At 43.0% G+C, this 24,077-nt stretch overlaps 1 protein-coding gene across 1 annotated transcript in view; it reads right to left on the bottom strand.

Annotated features, from left to right (window-relative positions):
• LOC118364843 (rhomboid-related protein 3) overlaps window positions 1-24,077 on the bottom strand; it is a 56,749-nt gene that overhangs the window by 13,486 nt on the left and 19,186 nt on the right. The window contains 3 exon segments of the mRNA XM_052527769.1: window positions 1,158-1,306; window positions 1,767-1,994; window positions 4,166-4,324. Of these exon segments, the coding sequence (XP_052383729.1) occupies window positions 1,158-1,306; window positions 1,767-1,994; window positions 4,166-4,324 (536 nt within the window).

Here is a 24,077-nt window from a genome sequence, read left to right as displayed (position 1 = left end):
AGTCACTGGCTTACTGGTGCTCTTCCATGCCGTCCCTAGGAGGAGTGCGTCACTTGAGTGGGTTGAGTCACTGACGTGATCTTCCTGTCTGGGTTGGTGCCCCCCCACGGTTGTGCCGTGGCGGAGATCTTTGTGGGCTATACTCGCCCTTGTGTCAGGATGGTAAGTTGGTGGTTGAAGATATCCCTCTAGTGGTGTGGGGGCTGTGCTTTGGCAAAGTAGCTGGGGTTATATCCCGCCTGTTTGGCCCTGTCCGGGGGTATCGTCAGATGGGGCCACAGTGTCTCCCAACCCCTCCTGTCTCAGCCTCCAGTATTTATGCTGCAGTAGTTTATGTGTCGGGGGGCTAGGGTCAGTTTGTTATATCTCGAGTACTTCTCCTGTCTTATCCGGTGTCCTGTGTGAATTTAAGTATGCTCTCTCTAATTCTCTCTCTCTTTCTCTCTTTCTTTCTTTTTCTCTCTCGGAGGACCTGAGCCCTAGGACCATGCCTCAGGACTACCTTGCCTGATGACTCCTGTGCTGCTCCTGTGCTGCTGCTCCAGTTTCAACTGTTCTGCCTGCGGCTATGGAACCCTGACCTGTTCACCGGACGTGCTACCTGTCCCAGACCTGCTGTTTTCAACTCTCTAGAGACAACAGGAACGGTAGAGATACTCTGAATGATCGGCTATGAAAAGCCAACTGACATTTACTCCTGAGGTGCTGACCTGTTGCAACCTCGACAACCACTGTGATTATTATTATTTGACCCAGCTGGTCATATTTGAACATCTTGGCCATGTTCTGTTATTATCTCCACCCGGCACAGCCAGAAGAGGACTGGCCACCCCTCATAGCCTGGATCCTATCTAGGTTTCTTCCTAGGTTCTGGCCTTTCTAGGGAGTTTATCCTAGCCCCTGTGCTTTTACACCTGCATTGCTTGCTGTTTGGGGTTTTAGGCTGGGTTTCTGTACAGCACTTTGAGATATCAGCTGATGTAAGAAGGGCTTTATAAATACATTTGATTTGATCAGACTGTCCCAATATTCATACTTAGCATTAGCATGCACGATCAATACATCCCCAAATACTAAGTAGTATGCAAGTATGTATATTTGGACATAGTCTGATTATAGGAGGGTCTTAACCTCCCTGAGCCAGGCTAGTTACCCACCCTGCATGCATGAAGGCGTAGCTGAGGTATCTCCAGGCCTGAATCCGTAGCTGGGGGTGGTATGGCAGTGGGCCCCTTAGGAAGTGGGGACTGGACACCTGCAGCACCCAGCGGTCCAACTGCAGGCCATAGTACATGAACACTGCCACCTAGAGGACGGGAGGGGAAGTTATTGTTGAGGAAGATAAGATCTAGCCTGGGTACTAGCCTAAGAGATACGTTTTAGTTTTCACAGAGATATTTAGGTTGTCTCCATGAAGAATGTAGCGTTTCACAATAGTCTAGACTGATTTCAAAGGCTTATCTCGATGGAGAGTTGAAACCAAGAGCAAAAGATAAATGATACTGTTGCTATCTCGCTATTCACCCTATCTTGAAAACAGAAGTTGAACGATAGGGTTCTCTTTGTTATCAAAACCGATACTTTACAGCATCAAACCCTAATCAAAGATGCTTGAAGAACCTGAGCCCTAAATCTCTCATGGGCACGTCCTAACTCAACACTTCTGTCGAATATTCACTTAGTCTCCCATTGACATTCATGCATGACTAAGGGAAATTTGACTGAAGTAGAACATCGGATTTACCCCTCCATGAGCGGAACGTTACCTCAGCAATGGTGATAGCCAAGATGAGCCAGGGTGGTGGGCAGCAGGTGTAGCTGTCAAAGTACCACTTCCTGTCGATCTCCCGGGGCAGGGTCTCGTAGGCGATGTGCCTCACCAGCCTCTGGGACAGACCCAGACCCACCTCCTCCCCCAGGGCCCCGGCCCCCTTCAACTGACGACTTCCCTGGAGGATGGCCCGCCGGAAGCTGTTGCTGCGCTTGTTGGACATCTAGCAGGGAGAGGGGGGATTTATAGAGAGGGAGGGATGGGAGAGGGGAGAGAGAGGAATAGAGAGAGAGAGGATTGGAGAGAGTGAGACTGTTATGAGCACATGTGCAGATGTCTGTCAAAATACATAATACCCAGTGTCCATCTGCAGGTCAGGCTTCATTGACAGTCAGTCCATTCAGTGAGACTTTCATTGCAATAAGTAATTTAGTTCTCTTATGTGAGCGACAGAAACGTCATAGAAACATGGCCATAAAATAATTGTCTATTTTCAATTAGGATCAATTCCAGCCATACAGGTCTTAACACTATCGCTGGCTTCCCTACAACACCCCAGTGTGTCGTCATAGCTCCCCTAAGTCGTGGGCACCCCCATCCTTCATCCCACTGTGACAGCAACCACGCTGCCATACCCTCCCACCTCGCCCCAGCAACAGAATGCCTCCCTCATCGCCTAGCAACCGCTGAGCCCTTCTCCTCGTCCCAAGTACTGGCGGCAGCTGCCTGACAACGCAGCCCTTCTACCCAGATCAGCAATATTCATGGTCCTCCTATAGAACATGGAATGTGGACAAGTCCCTCTCTCTCTATCCCTCCCTGATTCCTCTCCCTCTGATTCCCACCTTTCTCTCTCTCGCTCTCTCTCATTCACACATTTCTCTCTTCCTTTTTATATCTCCGATCGTAAAAGTAGTTTACAATAACACCGTTCTTCAATCTATAATGACCGTTCAAATTGAACAGATCTCCAATTATGTCAGTCTTGATTGCAGTCAAGAGACAGTGTGGGATTCTTCATGACTGTAGGTTACCATGGCCACTCCCAACCCAAAGCCAACAGAGAGTTGGATCAAACGGTATCAAACATACACATTCTGCACCACACACACGCACCCACTGTACATGACAATGGAGCCGTGCGCGCGTGCGCACACACACACACAAACACATTCCTCTCCAGGTCACCAACCGCATAAAGACACAGTCTTCTTTCTTCCAGCAGTGCAGGGGCAATTCTTCTCCTCTTATTTTCAATCAAAAGAGAGAGAAAGGGAGTGACGTTCTATCTATTCACCGACAGCGAAGAAGAGAGCAGGGTAGAGAGAGATTGGTATTTCTCCAAGAAGGACTGTGGGACCAGGGACAATCTACTGTTATACTGGGAGATACAGTCAGGGAGAGGAGCGAGAGGAAGAGAGGGAGAGAGAGGAGAGGGAGGGAGAGGGACAGAAGGGGCAGGGAGATAAAGAGAGCGAGAGAGATACGAGAGAGAGAAGGAAAAGTAGAAAGAGAGAAAAGAGAGAAAAGAGAGAGCGAGGCAATAACTCCCAATCACGCTGACAGCTTTATGGAATAGGCAGCTGAGCAAAGTAAAGATGGAACTGCAAATAAACCCCAGCAAGCCTGTCTCTGTCTTCCACTCCCACTTCTCCTCCTCCTCCTCCCTCTCTCCATCTATCCTTCCCTCATCCTGCTTGGCTTCTGTTGTGGTTCCAGTGAATGTGAAAGCCACGGGGGGTGAGGGGTCTTTGTGGGTAACAATAGCAGCCACACCCCCCAACACACACACATACATACACACACGCACATCACTTGACAACATGTTCCTCGTTCCTCATTCCTCTGTCCCACTTCCAGTTCCTCACCTTGACCTTTGACCTGTCACATGACCTGGACCGACCAATCAAAGATCCTCTTTCACAATTTCCCACAGGCCCATTCTCAGCCCACTGTACAAGATAATGGACAGCTTTGAAGGAAGCGGAGAAGACAAAAGAGAGAATAGGAGAAATGGAAATTGAGAGGGGAGAGTTGGAGAACCTTCACAAACCCACCCCCTACCGGCCACAACTTTTCACGTTTCCAAACAATTGATTATTTCTCCAGATGACTTCACCGTCCAGGGTCAAGAGTTCAACCTCTCACCTGAAACACAACAGGTGCTAGACGACGCGTGAAATTGCCAATTTAGACCAAGCTGTGTTGTCTAATACCGTGGAATATCCATGGTGTAGATGCCTTTACAGAGGGTTGATATCATAAGACCACTTCCTCTCCACTTCCTCTCATGTCTCAACATGACCAATCGGTGTACAGTATAATCAATGTTATGCTTATACAAATCACTATTATCAGTTACTATGGTAACATGAAGTGACTCGGGACTCTCACCAGGTTGACAAAGTCCTGGTAGCAGATCTTTCCGTCTGCGTTGCCGTCGGCGAGGGCCAATAGAACCTCCAGCTTGTGAGGGTCCAGCTCCGAGCCGTGGGCCGCCAGCAGGTCTCTGAACCGCTCTGTACTGATGAAGCCTGAACTCTCTGAGTCGAACTGGAACACACAGGGAGAGGCATATGGTTAGAAGTTCTGTAGATAAACACAGACACAAGGACAATGACACACGCGCACGCGCACAAGAGACTTGACAGATGTAGTCAAACAAAGCACATTTACAAAGGCACAATGCACATACTCACAAGCCTTATCGCATAGAGACACACAAAGGTTATTATCACAAGTGAATTATAAGTTAAGTCAGTATACAATCTCACAGTACAGCCTTGTACCGAACATTCAACACTGACAAAAAAAAACCAAGCCAAAAAGCTATAAAATAACATTTTGTTCATAGTTTGAGCTACTTTGTAAAGAATTTAAATGAGCCCGAATAGCTCATCTAACAAACGGCCATTTTGTTTCATTTTTTATTTTCATTAATCACATTCAGTAGCTGAGGAAAGAGCCTATAACTTCTGAGAATATCCACACTTTAAAGAAGTTAGCTAGTGTTGTGTATTTCATTATACTGTCAAGTGTCCTGAAACGTTTAGATGCAGTTGAAATAAAGTGAAATTGTATCTATCTGACCAATTACATCCTGGTCGTCCAAATCATGGCCTTTCCCCTACTACCCACTAAGCACTTCCAAGGGTCACAAGTCCTTGGCTCCACCCACACAACAGTCTCTCACATTCAGCAGAAGCAAATGCCAGACATCCCACACTAGGAATTCTTCACACTCACTCCTTAGTTCTTTCTCTCACACCAATGACGCATATACAGCACAGTGACTGCATCAGTGAATCAAAGAGGACAGTATCAATAGCTTTTTCTCATACCAAATGTTATATGAGCAAACGTTCTTACACATTACCTCAATCCTCTCCGCTATGAGTGATAGTAATTCCAATGGAACTCAAACTGAATTGAATGGAGCCACTTTAGACTTCAGATGTGTCTGTTCAACGGACTGTAAAACGGCCTGGATTTGAGTCCTCTTCTATTCCTCGATGTGCTTGTGTTTGACTTGAATGTCAGGTCGTTTGTGAATAGGGTCAGAATACAGCTGTCGTGCGTATAGTGTGTGTGTGTGTGTGTGTGTGTGACATACAGACTAGATGAACAGTGAATCTAATTCCATCGCCCTGAGCAAAGCCTCAGACAGTTTGTTTGCCTTCTCCATGTGCCACGTTTGGCAGGCAGCACAACGGAAGACAGGCAGAGGCCATAGAAATAACATCACAGGCCATTGACTTGAATGAGGATTCTCCTTCTACTTATTAGACAGCCCGGTACGTCACTCGGGCCGAGCTCCCTGCCATCCAGGACCTCTATACCAGGCGGTGTCAGAGGAAGGCTCGAAACATTGACAGAGACTCCAGCCTCCCAAGTCATGGACTGTTCACTCTGCTACCGTCCGGCAAACGGTACCAGAACATCGGCTCTCGGACCAAGAGACAGCTTCTACATCCAAGCCACTAGACCGCTAAATATCCAGACTGATGAATATCAATTAATGGCACCTGAACCGTCTGCTCTGACTCTATCTTGCACTGACCCGACACACACTCACTAAACTTTATATACACACCATATACACACTCACCTCATACTACACTGTCACTCCCACACAGATCCCTCACACATTCAAACACTACATACCCCCACACACACACACGTCCATACAGACACAACACAAACACACATGCTGTACACACACACTTTTACACTCCTCAATTGCTGCTGCCACTCTGTTCTTTGTTTTACTCTTATTATTATCTATCCTGATGCCAAGACACTTTACCCTGCCTTCATGTACATATCTACCTCAAATACCTTATTATTATCTATCCTGATGCCTCGTCACTTTACCCTGCCTTCATGTACATATCTACCTCAAATACCTTATTATTATCTATCCTGATGCCTGGTCACTTTACCCTGCCTTCATGTACATATCTATCTCATATACCTTATTATTATCTATCCTGATGCCTAGTCACTTTACCCTGCCTTCATGTACATATCTATCTCATATACCTTATTATTATCTATCCTGATGCCTAGTCACTTTACCCTGCCTTCATGTACATATCTATCTCATATACCTTATTATTATCTATCCTGATGCCTAGTCACTTTACCCTGCCTTCATGTACATATCTACCTCAAATACCTTATTATTATCTATCCTGATGCCTGGTCACTTTACATTGATCTGGTACTGATACTCCCTGTATATAGCTCTACATTGATCTGGTACTGATACTCCCTGTATATAGCTCCACATTGATCTGGTACTGATACTCCCTGTATATAGCTCCACATTGATCTGGTACTGGTACTCCCTGTATATAGCTCCACATTGATCTGGTACTGGTACTCCCTGTATATAGCTCCACATTGATCTGGTACTGGTACTCCCTGTATATAGCTCCACACTGATCTGGTACTGGTACTCCCTGTATATAGCTCCACATTGATCTGGTACTGGTACTCCCTGTATAGAGCTCCACACTGATCTGGTACTGGTACTCCCTGTATATAGCTCCACATTGATCTGGTACTGGTACTCCCTGTATATAGCTCCACATTGATCTGGTACTGGTACTCCCTGTATATAGCTCCACATTGATCTGGTACTGGTACTCCCTGTATAAAACTCCACATTGATCTGGTACTGGTACTCCCTGTATATAGCTCCACATTGATCTGGTACTGGTACTCCCTGTATATAGCTCCACACTGATCTGGTACTGGTACTCCCTGTATATAGCTCCACATTGATCTGGTACTGGTACTCCCTGTATAGAGCTCCACACTGATCTGGTACTGGTACTCCCTGTATATAGCTCCACATTGATCTGGTACTGGTACTCCCTGTATAGAGCTCCACACTGATCTGGTACTGGTACTCCCTGTATATAGCTCCACACTGATCTGGTACTGGTACTCCCTGTATATAGCTCCACACTGATCTGGTACTGGTACTCCCTGTATATAGCTCCACATTGATCTGGTACTGGTACTCCCTGTATAGAGCTCCACACTGATCTGGTACTGGTACTCCCTGTATAGAGCTCCACACTGATCTGGTACTGGTACTCCCTGTATATAGCTCCACATTGATCTGGTACTGGTACTCCCTGTATAGAGCTCCACACTGATCTGGTACTGGTACTCCCTGTATATAGCTCCATTCTTGTGTATTTTATTTTATTTGACTATTACATTTTTAAACTCTGCATCGTTGGTAAAAACTCGGAAGCAAGCATTTCACTGTACACCAGTTGTATTCGGCGCACGTGATTCATACAAATGGATTTGATTCGATTCTATTTCTACGGCAATAGAATTGCAGGAAGCCATAAAGGGCTGTTCCATTCTGCTCTTCAGAACAACAACTGAGAGGTGACAGTTGACTCTCATAGATTCCTTTTTTATGGTGATTCCAAAAGTCATCTTTAAAGATGCTGCAATATGGTTGGAGCATTTTGGTTAAATGATCATTGATAACTATAAAGACTGCGTTGGTGCTAAATAAATACGTTGAAATCGACCACAAATCGATTTCACAGACTGGAGACTGTGTGAACACACATGCACTCCAACACTGTATCTGTCTTGATGCCGTGCTCTCTCGCACGCATGCACGTACACACACACACACACACACACACACACACACACACACACACACACACACACACACACACACACACACACACACACACACACACACACACACACACACACACACACACACACACACACACACACCCTGAAAGGGAAAGTGAACCAAACTAACCTTTTCCTGCAGGATGTATTCCAGTTTCTGCCGGGGACATCTTGTCATGTCTCTAGTTTGTGTAATCCCAGAACCCAGAACCATATCTCACGTGTGTTTGCCAGTTAATAGTGTCATAAGAGACTACTGTCTGTGTGTCTAGTCCAGTCCCACTGCTCTCTGTCTGTATCTACCAGACTGTCTGGTCCAGAATAAGAGCTTGTTTACCCCTCTGACGGATTACAGTCCCATACTGAACACCCCCCCCCTCCCCTCCTAAAACCCCTGTTCTCAGCCCCCCAACAATACAACCCAGCCCCAAACCCCATTTTAGCCTACATTCAGATCTCAGACCCCCTCTCTCCCACATCTCTCTTAGACACACACTTGTACAACTCTCTCTCAAACTGAAACTAACACACACCCTTTCTCTCACATGCCTACACACTGTCACGAAGACCCACACTTACACATTCCCATACACCAGCTCCACATCCAGCCCTTCAGACTCCAGTTCAAATTCTGTAGTCAACAGGCTCACTGGCAGGCAGGGATGAGTGTGATGATGTGGGGAACCCCTCCTTAACAATGGGGGCCTAATGGACATTTCATGCAAGGTTTACCCAATCCCTTTCCCCCAATAAGACCCTGTTGCCCCTCGTCCCTCTGAGGGCTTCACATAAGACATAGGAAAGACACATTAGAATATGGAACAGCACTGTTGATGACATAGACACATTAGAATATGGGAACAGAACTGTTGATGACAGACACATTAGAATATGGGAACAGCACTGTTGATGACATAGACACATTAGAATATGGGAACAGCACTGTTGATGACAGACACATTAGAATATGGGAACAGCACTGTTGATGACATAGACACATTAGAATATGGGAACAGCACTGTTGATGACAGACACATTAGAATATGGGAACAGCACTGTTGATGACATAGACACATTAGAATATGGGAACAGCACTGTTGATGACATAGACACATTAGAATATGGGAACAGCACTGTTGATGACATAGACACATTAGAATATGGGAACAGCACTGTTGATGACATAGACACATTAGAATATGGGAACAGCACTGTTGATGACATAGACACATTAGAATACGGGAACAGCACTGTTGATGACATAGACACATTAGAATATGGGAACAGCACTGTTGATGACATAGACACATTAGAATATGGGAACAGCACTGTTGATGACATAGACACATTAGAATACGGGAAACAGCACTACGGGAACAGCACTGATGATGACATAGACACATTAGAATATGGGAACAGCACTGATGATGACATAGACACATTAGAATATGGGAACAGCACTGTTGATGACATAGACACATTAGAATACGGGAACAGCACTGATGATGACATAGACACATTAGAATACGGGAACAGCACTGATGATGACATAGACACATTAGAATATGGGAACAGAACTGTTGATGACATAGACACATTAGAATATGGGAACAGCACTGTTGATGACATAGACACATTAGAATACGGGGACAGCACTGATGATGACATAGACACATTAGAATATGGGAACAGCACTGTTGATGACATAGACACATTAGAATACGGGAACAGCACTGATGATGACATAGACACATTAGAATACGGGAACAGCACTGTTGATGACATAGACACATTAGAATATGGGAACAGCACTGTTGATGACAGACACATTAGAATATGGGAACAGCACTGTTGATGACATAGACACATTAGAATACGGGAACAGCACTGATGATGACATAGACACATTAGAATATGAGAACAGCACTGTAGATGACATAGACACATTAGAATACGGGAACAGCACTGTTGGTGACATAGACACATTAGAATATAAGAACAGCACTGTTGATGACATAGACACATTAGAATATGGGAACAGCACTGTTGATGACATAGACACATTAGAATATGGGAACAGCACTGTTGATGACATAGACACATTAGAATACGGGAACAGCACTGATGATGACATAGACACATTAGAATATGGGAACAGAACTGTTGATGACATAGACACATTAGAATATGGGAACAGAACTGTTGATGACATAGACACATTAGAATATGGGAACAGAACTGTTGATGACATAGACACATTAGAATATGGGAACAGAACTGATGATGACATAGACACATTAGCATATGGGAACAGAACTGTTGATGACATAAACACATTAGAATATGGGAACAGAACTGATGATGACATAGACACATTAGAATATGGGAACAGCACTGTTGGTGACATAGACACATTAGAATATGGGAACAGCACTGATGATGACATAGACACATTAGAATATGGGAACAGAACTGATGATGACATAGACACATTAGAATATGGGAACAGCACTGATGATGACATAGACACATTAGAATATGGGAACAGCACTGATGATGACATAGACACATTAGAATATGGGAACAGCACTGTTGGTGACATAGACACATTAGAATATGGGAACAGCACTGTTGGTGACATAGACACATTAGAATATGGGAACAGCACTGATGATGACATAGACACATTAGAATATGGGAACAGAACTGTTGATGACATAGACACATTAGAATATGGGAACAGCACTGATGATGACATAGACACATTAGAATATGGGAACAGCACTGATGATGACATAGACACATTAGAATATGGGAACAGCACTGATGATGACATAGACACATTAGAATATGGGAACAGCACTGTTGGTGACATAGACACATTAGAATATGGGAACAGCACTGATGATGACATAGACACATTAGAATATGGGAACAGCACTGTTGGTGACATAGACACATTAGAATATGGGAACAGCACTGATGATGACATAGACACATTAGAATATGGGAACAGAACTGTTGATGACATAGACACATTAGAATATGGGAACAGCACTGATGATGACATAGACACATTAGAATATGGGAACAGCACTGATGATGACATAGACACATTAGAATATGGGAACAGCACTGTTGGTGACATAGACACATTAGAATATGGGAACAGCACTGATGATGACATAGACACATTAGAATATGGGAACAGCACTGTTGGTGACATAGACACATTAGAATATGGGAACAGCACTGATGATGACATAGACACATTAGAATATGGGAACAGAACTGTTGATGACATAGACACATTAGAATATGGGAACAGCACTGATGATGACATAGACACATTAGAATATGGGAACAGCAGATGACATAGACACATTGAATATGGGAACAGCACTGATGATGACATAGACACATTAGAATATGGGAACAGCACTGATGATGACATAGACACATTAGAATATGGGAACAGAACTGATGATGACATAGACACATTAGAATATGGGAACAGCACTGATGATGACATAGACACATTAGAATATGGGAACAGAACTGTTGATGACATAGACACATTAGAATATGGGAACAGCACTGATGATGACATAGACACATTAGAATATGGGAACAGCACTGTTGATGACATAGACACATTAGAATATGGGAACAGCACTGATGATGACATAGACACATTAGAATATGGGAACAGCACTGATGATGACATAGACACATTAGAATATGGGAACAGCACTGATGATGACATAGACACATTAGAATATGGGAACAGCACTGATGATGACATAGACACATTAGAATATGGGAACAGCACTGATGATGACATAGACACATTAGAATATGGGAACAGAACTGATGATGACATAGACACATTAGAATATGGGAACAGCACTGATGATGACATAGACACATTAGAATATGGGAACAGAACTGTTGATGACATAGACACATTAGAATATGGGAACAGCACTGATGATGACATAGACACATTAGAATATGGGAACAGCACTGTTGATGACATAGACACATTAGAATATGGGAACAGCACTGATGATGACATAGACACATTAGAATATGGGAACAGCACTGATGATGACATAGACACATTAGAATATGGGAACAGAACTGATGATGACATAGACACATTAGAATATGGGAACAGCACTGATGATGACATAGACACATTAGAATATGGGAACAGAACTGTTGATGACATAGACACATTAGAATATGGGAACAGCACTGATGATGACATAGACACATTAGAATATGGGAACAGCACTGTTGATGACATAGACACATTAGAATATGGGAACAGCACTGATGATGACATAGACACATTAGAATATGGGAACAGCACTGATGATGACATAGACACATTAGAATATGGGAACAGAACTGATGATGACATAGACACATTAGAATATGGGAACAGCACTGATGATGACATAGACACATTAGAATATGGGAACAGCACTGATGATGACATAGACACATTAGAATATGGGAACAGAACTGATGATGACATAGACACATTAGAATATGGGAACAGCACTGATGATGACATAGACACATTAGAATATGGGAACAGCACTGTTGATGACATAGACACATTAGAATATGGGAACAGAACTGTTGATGACATAGACACATTAGAATATGAGAACAGCACTGTTGATGACATAGACACATTAGAATATGAGAACAGCACTGTTGATGACATAGACACATTAGAATATGAGAACAGCACTGTTGATGACATAGACACATTAGAATATGAGAACAGCACTGTTGATGACATAGACACATTAGAATATGGGAACAGAACTGTTGATGACATAGACACATTAGAATATGGGAACAGAACTGTTGATGACATAGACACATTAGAATATGGGAACAGAACTGATGATGACATAGACACATTAGAATATGGGAACAGCACTGATGATGACATAGACACATTAGAATATGGGAACAGCACTGTTGATGACATAGACACATTAGAATATGGGAACAGAACTGTTGATGACATAGACACATTAGAATATGGGAACAGAACTGTTGATGACATAGACACATTAGAATATGAGAACAGCACTGTTGATGACATAGACACATTAGAATATGAGAACAGCACTGTTGATGACATAGACACATTAGAATATGAGAACAGCACTGTTGATGACATAGACACATTAGAATATGAGAACAGCACTGTTGATGACATAGACACATTAGAATATGGGAACAGAACTGTTGATGACATAGACACATTAGAATATGGGAACAGAACTGTTGATGACATAGACACATTAGAATATGGGAACAGAACTGATGATGACATAGACACATTAGAATATGGGAACAGCACTGATGATGACATAGACACATTAGAATATGGGAACAGCACTGTTGATGACATAGACACATTAGAATATGGGAACAGAACTGTTGATGACATAGACACATTAGAATATGAGAACAGCACTGTTGATGACATAGACACATTAGAATATGGGAACAGCACTGTTGATGACATAGACACATTAGAATATGGGAACAGAACTGTTGATGACATAGACACATTAGAATATGGGAACAGAACTGTTGGTGACATAGACACATTAGAATATGGGAACAGAACTGTTGATGACATAGACACATTAGAATATGGGAACAGAACTGTTGATGACATAGACACATTAGAATATGGGAACAGAACTGTTGATGACATAGACACATTAGAATATGGGAACAGAACTGTTGATGACATAGACACATTAGAATATGGGAACAGAACTGTTGGTGACATAAACGCTGAAACGTGTGTTCTTTTTTGTTCGGCACTTATTGAAATTTGCACGGGTACGTTTGGAATTATTTTGAGTATGGAATTACATTTCGTCTTTATGGTTTGAGTGTGAGTACCTGCTCAACTCTGTTACCATGGCATACACACACAGGGACAAATCATTATGTTGTACTGTCCATATTCAAATGTCAATCTCCTCCCAAAATGTAATACAAGCTAAACCAGGACTTACTACCGCTTCCTCCTGACCATGGGGGTTGTTTTGGGCATAACAAAGGGGTGTGGGGTGTGAGACAAACCAAACAGATTGTTTCCCCTGACCAATGATAGAGTATTATGCAGACAAAGGCCTTTATTTGACACATACACACGCACACGGACACGCGAACACACCCAGTAATCCTGCCATTTGGGCTACTCCATAGACTAGCTTCAAGGGCTGAGGAGAGGAAAGTATCGAGGAAATGAGAGAAGAGGAGGGAGGGGAAGAGAAGAGAAGGGGAGAGAAAAGAGAAGAGAAGATTGGGGACAATACTAGGCTGGGTCCTTAGCCTCATTTTCATAATGCTGCATATTAAGAAGCTTGAGGCAGCAGCAATGGAGAGTTTAGGGAGTCCACCAAGCCTAACAGCCCACAGAACAGTCAGAAATATCATTGGTTCAATTCTAATTTTGAGCAACCATTTTCCCTCTGTATGAGCTGACCACAAGGTCCTTCCCCCGGCCTATTTAGATCTAATATAGTTCTAATATTAATCAAACAGATGAATCCATCCAGCACATGGGAAATGTGATTATGTTAGCCTCCCAGCCACCTTAATAAACAGTAGTGTTCAGGCAGCTACAGACATGTTGGAGGGATTGTCAACCCTGATATAATGACTCTACCACATCCCTTATCCCTAACCTCACCCCAGGAAGCTGCTCCACTCATCTAGTGACCTCTGACCTGAACTAATATGGGTCACTGTCCAACAGGCCCCCTGCCCTGCGCTGAGATAAACCCATGAGGCATTTTCTGGAACAGTGACCACCACCGCAAAGAAGAGCGGTTAACTGGAGTTTAGGATCATGTATGGTAATGATGTAGGATCATGTATGGTAATGATGTAGGATCATGTATGGTAATGATGTAGGATAATGTATGGTAATGATGTAGGACCATGTACGGTAATGATGTAGGATAATGTATGGTAATGATGTAGGATCATGTATGGTAATGATGTAGGATCATGTATGGTAATGATGTAGGATCATGTATGGTAATGATGTAGGATCATGAAGTTCAATTGGAAAAGACAACTGACAACTCAGTTTTGTGCTCCTGGTTCTCTCAAATATGTGGTTAGTTGATATTTAGGCAAAAAAATCTTAGATCCTCTCTTTTGTGAACTACCATGTCAGGTGTCTCCATGAAGCATGACACCTGTAGGTGGATGTCCTACTCAAATGGTTCAAATTCATAACGTCCTGAACCATGGAAAAACTACCATGGACCAAAATACATAATGTGATAAACTGGCTGAATTGATGCAATTATGATGAACAGAACAGAGTTTATAACATTTTAATGTGCACCTTTAAACTACTACTACTAGTTTGACGATTGTAGCCATCAATTGTCCCATAAACAATCACCCATATTAGCAAACTATCTTATCACATTTCTCTAGTATGGGCTACTTATTGTAATGACATCAGCAAATTGCCTGCGATAAGTGATCGGTATGGTTGGTAATTTCGGGTTTATCGTCAACAGATCTATGCCAATCACAAAAACACTGGAATAAATTCACAATTGTACATAGTCTACTCTGTGAAGTTGAATAATGGAAGTAGTATTTCACCTACAATGATATTATCAACCACAAATAGAGACGCCTCATTCCCATTCCTTTACCACATACAGGTTGCCGTGGTAACATGCATGACTTCGTGACTTGGCCGATCGGCACAGTAACGTGCGCAATAACATGCGTGACTGACTGACGGGGGGAGCAACAACACGCATTACCCTGAGAGCAGGGGTTCACAATTCACAGAACTGCGGTGTTGCGGGACTAAATGTCCCCCCATAGAGCTGCCAAAAGACTGCAGTGGAGCTGAGGGAGGCCATTAGTATGTTCCCGTTGGGGGCTTCCTGTACTCTGCATGATGGGTGAGGACCTTTAACAGGTGATGAGGCTGTGAACGTTTAACAAGACACCAACAACCGGCAAAGTCAAAATTGTTCTCTATCCAGCTTTATAAAAGTTGAAGAAGCATATGGTCTACGTGCTATTCTAGAGAAGGGTTCTACCCCATCCTATGGGGTTCAACTTAATGACAGAGTCTACAGTAGCTACATGAAACCATAGAAGATCTGAATGTTTCATATGACCCTCGATCGGCCTCACCAGCTCAATCACTCAAGGCATGCAATGAATTATACTGCTGTAGGATAACACCTGACACCTACACAGTCAGGTCATGCAGAATTATAAACACATTAACAGACAGGGAATATATTTATTTGTAGGCTCTTAGTCTCCAATATAGCACCCTATTCCTTATGTAGTGCACTACTTTTGACAGGAGCCCTATGGGCCGCAGTCAAAAGTCAGGGGCGGATTGACCATCTGACGCCTCAAGGAAAGAATGGGCCGGTGTGTTAGAAATACCAGGGACAATTTCTGGTCCCAGTCCGCCCCTGTCAAAAGTAGTGCACTATATAGGGAATAGGGTGCCATTTGAGACACAGGCTAGAAGTGTCAGCTGCAGTGGGCCATTACTACACATGTTCATTATGCCATTGATCAACAGTGAGCTACTCATCATGATAGATGAAGAACTGGTGAGGGGCAGGTAGCTGAACATGCTGCAGGGTCATGGGACTGGGAGCCACACACACACACACACACATAAACAAAATAGTTCACACACACACACACACACACACACACACACACACACACACACACACACACACACACACACACACACACAAAGGTAGAGTGCTCCCTTGACATGATCCAATTAGCTGGTCTAATTAAAAGCTACTAGACTGGTGGTGGGGGGGGCTTGTTTCTCTCTGCTAACTACAGAGCAACACTGGGGAGGGCAGGAGTGTCTCAGGGCTGTGATTCGCTCTCTCTCGCTCTCTCACAAACACACACAAGTGCACACACACATTCACACACACACCCACGCATGCATTTACACACATGTGCATGTTCGCCCACACACACACACACACACACACTCACTCACTCACTCACTCACTCACTCACTCACTCACTCACTCACTCACTCACTCACACACTCACTCACTATGCCATCTCTCCTGGTAAGCGATGTGATTGTAATGATCGCTTTCTCCAGTCATGAGATCTGACTCCCTGAGGGAGATGGAGAGGAGTGTGTGTGTGTGTTCCAACAGCACTCTTCACTTAGCTACATTTACTATTAGATCACTCACGGAGACACACACACACGCACACATGGAGTGAGTGATCTAAGAGAGTGGCAGATGTACACTGAACAAAAATGCAACATGAAAAGTGTTGGTCCCGTGGTTAATGAGCTGAAATAAAGATCCCCGAAAATGTTCTTACCCACAAAAAGTTTTTTTTAAATGTTCATTTCTCTACCATAAGCCTCCTCCAACGTTGCTTTAGAGAATTTGTCAGTACGTCCAACCGGTCTCACAACCGCAGACCACATGTATGGCATTGTGTGGGCGAGAGGTTTGCTGATTTCAACGTTGTGAACAGAATTCCCCATGGTGGCAGTGGGGTTATGATATGGGCAGGCATAAGCTACTGACAATGAACACAATTGCATTTGTGCAATTTGAATGCACAGCGATACCGTGACGAGATCCTGAAGCCCATTGTCGTGCCATTCATCCGCCGCCATCACCTCATGTTTCAGCATGATAATGTACAGCCCCATGTCGCAAGGATCTGTACACACTTCCTGGAAGCTGAAAATCTCTCAGTTATTCCATGGCCTTCATACTCACCAGACATGTCACCCATTGAGCATGTTTGGGATGCTCTGGATTGACGTGTACGACAGCATGTTCCAGTTACTGCCAATACCCAGCAACTTCTCACAGCCATTGAAGAGGAGTGGGACAACATTCCTCAGGTTACAATCAACAGCCTGATCAACTCTACGCGAAGGAGATGTGTCACGCTGCATGAAGCAAATCTTGATCACACCAGATACTGACTGGTTTTCTGATCCACGCCCTTTCCTTTTTGTTAAGGTATCTGTGACCAAAAGATGCATATCTATATTCCCTGTCATTTGAAATCCATATATTAGGGCCTAATGTATTTATTTAAATTGACTGATTTCCTGATATGAACTTGTAACTCACTAAAATCTTTGAAATTGTTGCATGTTCAGTATAGTTTTCTTTGGCCCATGCATCACTGTTAGGGGCTTGACTCAGTAGGTTGGGGTGTTAAAGGGGTCAGCTGACAGCTGGGAAATGGGACGCTCCTGTGACTCAAAGGTTTTCGGGAAAGATGAAGAGGGATGGTGTGAGGCAGGGAGTAGGGTGGTCCATGATTAAAGAGGGGGGGACCCCTTCAAAAAACCCCATATTCTGCGTCCCTCTCATCAGACATGCACGCCCACGCACACAAAAATACACATACACACTGTGGCTCTACTACCATTCGAATGCTAATTCAGGGTTTCAGACCCACAGACCCCCCCCACACACACACACACACACCACAATCTACAGCTGAGGCAATACTAATGCTAGATTACATCACTACTCCCATTGACTGGCTATATAACACCACGAGTTGATCTGTACCTCCAAAGACCAGTGAGAAACATGGCGCTAACTCTCTCCTCGTTGTCGTCTAGGAGACTAGTTCAACTTGAGTGCAGACAGCAGCTTGCAAGCGGGCTGGGACGGGGACAAAGGGGACGTGGCTAGGACCTGACAGCCAGGGTTGAAGGGTCATGGCTGTGACTGGCAACTGGGTCCAGAGAGTCACCCCAGACAGTCTTACAGACAAGATTGGGTGACACCAAAAAATTATGAAAGGTAGTCCTGCTGTCAATGGGAACATGATGTGTGGTGTGTCAGTGTTTCCCATCTTGCACTAATATCTGACTCTAATCCCTCTGCCGTTGGTCTGATCCAAACCATAACTCAACGTAAAGATGTCTCATCCAAACCATAAGACAACGTAAAGATGTCTCATCCAAACCATAAGACAACGTAAAGATGTCTCATCCAAACCATAAGACAATGTAAAGATGTCTCATCCAAACCATAAGACAACGTAAAGATGTCTCATCCAAACCATAAGACAACGTAAAGATGTCTCATCCAAACCATAAGACAACGTAAAGATGTCTCATCCAAACCATAAGACAACGTAAAGATGTCTCATCCAAACCATAAGACAACGTAAAGATGTCTCATCCAAACCATAAGACAACGTAAAGATGTCTCATCCAAACCATAAGACAACGTAAAGATGTCTCATCCAAACCATAAGACAATGTAAAGATGTCTCATCCAAACCATAAGACAATGTAAAGATGTTTCATCCAAACCATAAGACAATGTAAAGATGTCTCATCCAAACCATAACACAATGTAAAGATGTCTCATCCAAACCATAAGACAACGTAAAGATGTCTCATCCAAACCATAAGACAATGTAAAGATGTTTCATCCAAACCATAAGACAACGTAAAGATGTCTCATCCAAACCATAAGACAATGTAAAGATGTCTCATCCAAGCCATAAGACAATGTAAAGATGTCTCATCCAAACCATAAGACAATGTAAAGATGTCTCTCCAAGCCATAAGACAATGTAAAGATGCCATAAGACAATGTAAAGATGTCTCATCCAAACCATAAGACAATGTAAAGATGTCTCATCCAAACCATAAGACAATGTAAGACAAAAGATGTCTCATCCAAGCCATAAGACAATGTAAAGATGTCTCATCCAAGCCATAAGACAATGTAAAGATGTCTCATCCAAGCCATAAGACAATGTAAAGATGTCTCATCCAAGCCATAAGACAATGTAAAGATGTCTCATCAAGCCATAAGACAATGTAAAGATGTCTCATCCAAGCCATAAGACAATGTAAAGATGTCTCATCCAAGCCATAAGACAATGTAAAGATGTCTCATCCAAGCCATAAGACAATGTAAAGATGTCTCATAAGACCAAACCATAAGACAATGTAAAGATGTCTCATAAGACCAAACCATAAGACAATGTAAAGATGTCTCATCCAAACCATAAGACAATGTAAAGATGTCTCATCCAAACCATAAGACAATGTAAAGATGTCTCATCCAAACCATAAGACAATGTAAAGATGTCTCATCCAAACCATAAGACAATGTAAAGATGTCTCATCCAAACCATAAGACAATGTAAAGATGTCTCATCCAAACCATAAGACAATGTAAAGATGTCTCATCCAAGCCATAAGACAACGTAAAGATGTCTCATCCAAGCCATAAGACAATGTAAAGATGTCTCATCCAAACCATAAGACAATGTAAAGATGTCTCATCCAAACCATAAGACAATGTAAAGATGTCTCATCCAAACCATAAGACAACGTAAAGATGTCTCATCCAAGCCATAAGACAATGTAAAGATGTCTCATCCAAACCATAAGACAACGTAAAGATGTCTCATCCAAACCATAACACAATGTAAAGATGTCTCATCCAAACCATAAGACAACGTAAAGATGTCTCATCCAAACCATAAGACAATGTAAAGATGTCTCATCCAAACCATAAGACAATGTAAAGATGTCTCATCCAAACCATAAGACAATGTAAAGATGTCTCATCCAAACCATAAGACAATGTAAAGATGTCTCATCCAAACCATAAGACAATGTAAAGATGTCTCATCCAAACCATAAGACAATGTAAAGATGTCTCATCCAAGCCATAACACAATGTAAAGATGTCTCATCCAAACCATAACACAATGTAAAGATGTCTCATCCAAACCATAAGACAATGTAAAGATGTCTCATCCAAACCATAACACAATGTAAAGATGTCTCATCCAAACCATAACACAATGTAAAGATGTCTCATCCAAACCATAAGACAATGTAAAGATGTCTCATCCAAACCATAAGACAATGTAAAGATGTCTCATCCAAACCATAACACAATGTAAAGATGTCTCATCCAAACCATAAGACAATGTAAAGATGTCTCATCCAAACCATAAGACAATGTAAAGATGTCTCATCCAAACCATAAGACAATGTAAAGAAAATATGTTTTCTTCAGTCAAACTGGGTGGAATGAATAGAACATACAGGCTAGTGTTGTCTGTGGAAAGCTAGTCTTCAGGATGGGCAATTTGTAAGAACCTGGCTCTGTGTTCACCAGACCAGATCTGACACCAACTTCACACTCCAAGTTAGGTCGACGTAGCAAAAGGTTGTGTTTTGACAGCTGCTGGCTGTTTGACACTGATGGGGTACAAGAATGTGCGTCAGGCACGATTTCGACATAGGGAGTTTCCAAGCGCCATACAATAGGAAATGATGAGGGGATTGTTGTTTTTTCAGTGTGTGTGTGTGTATGTGTGTGTGTGTGTGTGTGTGTGTGTGTGTGTGTGTGTGTGTGTGTGTGTGTGTGTGTGTGTGTGTGTGTGTGTGTGTGTGTGAATGTGTGTGTGTGTGTGTGTATATATGTGTGTGTGTGTGTGTGTGTGTGTGTATATATGTGTGTGTGTGTGTGTGTGTGTGTATATGTTTGTGTGTGTGTATATGTGTGTGTGTGTGTGTGTATATGTGTGTGTGTGTGTGTGTGTGTGTGTGTGTGTGTGTGTGTGTGTGTGTGTGTGTGTGTGTGTGTGTGTGTGTGTGTGTGTGTGTGTGTGTGTGTGTGTGTGTGTGTGTGTGTGCTATTTTTTGTAAGAGACCAACTTTCAAAGTTGCCCAGTTCAAAGCTAAAAGCTCCATTCAAGCTCATTTGTGGGATAGATTCACATTGATTCACTTTTGGAATCTCCACGTTCGTTCTCATTCTGATGGGTGTCTTGGTTTAACTATGCATTTGTCTCAGCTGGTACCAGCAAATGGAGATTGGCAGAACCAATATATCAGTCTAATAATTTGGTCCAATCAGTGCCAATGTATTAGCATCTCATTCAATCAGTGCCAATGTATTAGCATCTCATTCAATCAGTGCCAATATATCAGCATTTTTTCCAATCAGTGCTAACAGTCTTTTAATCAATAAGCACCGATATGTTAGTACTTCGTCCAATCAGAAGGCAGTATATTTGTCTTGCATCCAATCAGCGCCAATATAACGGTGTTACTATCAACACAGCTGCTGATGATTGAGTGGCAGAATGAGGCGGGTCTAGGAGAAGGATATCGTCTCCAGACTGTCAATTACCCAGACATCATCTCTCCCGTCGCCAGAGATCATCTCTCCTGTCGCCAAACGTCTCGGCGGAAAGGTCAGCGTCTGGCTCAAATGGAGCCCTGTTAGCCATGCATGTCACGACTAGGCTCGCGGACTTCCTACACCACTGTGACTTGAGCGATGTCTAATGCTTTGACAGGACACTAATAGCCTTTCTAATGCCATGCCAATGTCCGATAAAGCTACCTCAAGTCCACACTCACTAAGAGACTGTGATAATCCATAGAGGACAGGAGGAAAGGTGTGTGTGTGTGTGTGTGTGGGGTGGTGTGTGTGTGTGTCTGTATGTGCAGAGGTTCACTCGTTAAAAGAAGGGAGGAGAGTGAGAATAGAGGTAAAAATAGATGAGGTGATAAATGACTGTGTCTAGAGTCGTATTATCCTCCTGTGTAAAACGCTGTATCCACCTTAGTGAACTAGCTAATATAAGGCCTGAGTCCACAGTTCCCTGATGACAGGTCAGAGAGTCTATGGTGGCACACTGACATCTACAATGACCAAAGTAAGAACTTTGTTTTTTGAGGTAAGAATATGCTTTTCCTTTAGGGAAGGAGAATGTTCTTTCCTAAAAGAGATTTAGATAATATGGAACTATTTTAGTCTACCAAGTATAAAGCAACGTGTGGAAACCACAGCAATGCTACTTAAGACTTTCTCCTACTGCAGGTGGGAGGTTAAACAAAGATATGGGAGAGACAAGACTCCATTCCATTCTCTCACCCGGACAGCATGAAAAACCCACCATCCAATCCTCCCAATCTCCAACCCTTTCCAAGATCTCCACCAAGTCCTCACCCACCCCTTCCATTCCAAAACAACACCTCATGATTCCTGCTAAGGGTGCTCCTGCGCTACACTCTTAGAAAAAAGGTGTTATCTTGAATCTAAAAGGGTTCTTCGGTTGTCCCCATAAGAGAACCCTTTTTGGTTCCAGGCTGAACTATTTTGGTTCCATGTAAAAAACCTTTCCACAGAGGGTTCTACATGGAACCCAAAACGTTTCTACCTGGAACCAAAAAGGGTTCTCCTATGGAAACAGCTGAAGAACCCTCTTGGAACCCTTTTTTCTAAGAATGTAGCCTACATATTTAATGAGTGTTTACTCTAAGGCTTCCTTCTCTCTCTTCCTGTACCTTTTCTCTTCTACGTCATTTGGGTCCACTCTCCTTCTGCCATAATCATCTCTTCACACAATAAGCAGGAAAATAACAAGTTAAAATGGCCACCCTTCAGCACTTTTACTGGGGTTCTGGGGTACAATTGACTATTTTTTTTATTTGAGCTTTATTTAACTAGGCAAGTCAGTTAAGGACAAATTCTTATTATCAATGACGGCCTAGTAACAGTGGGTTGACTGCCTTGTTAACTGTGGGTTAACTGCCTCGGGGATTTGAACTTGCAACCTTTCAGTTACTAGCCCAACGCTCTAACCACTAGGCTACCCTGATGGAATAATTGTCAAGAGAAAAAAGGAAAGACAAAAAGAGAGAGAGAGAGAGAGGAAAAGACAATGTGTGTGGGAGACAAGGACTTTCTGTCTAATGAACGTGCACATGGGTTAATTTAATGGACGAGGACTGTCTCTAGACCTGTCAGTGTGGGAAATGTCAGGTCAAACTGTGTTAGGACAACCCCCAAACTGATCAGTAGGCACCAAATGAAAGAAAACAGAGTAAAACATGGAGGGACCACATGGGGTTGTTTTGCTACATTGCGCTTTAATAAACATGACCCAGGAGAAGGATACATTGTCTGACAGTATAGTCCACCAATCTCCTTCCCCCTTCAGTATTCTATCCATTCCTACCAGCCCCTGATTAAAGGAGGAGAGACAGACA

Source organism: Oncorhynchus keta, chromosome 10 (assembly GCF_023373465.1).
Source record: "Oncorhynchus keta strain PuntledgeMale-10-30-2019 chromosome 10, Oket_V2, whole genome shotgun sequence".
Lineage (NCBI taxonomy): Eukaryota > Metazoa > Chordata > Actinopteri > Salmoniformes > Salmonidae > Oncorhynchus > Oncorhynchus keta.
The sequence above is the reverse complement of the archived record's forward strand: the minus strand, read 5'-3'. Positions and strand labels throughout refer to the sequence as shown.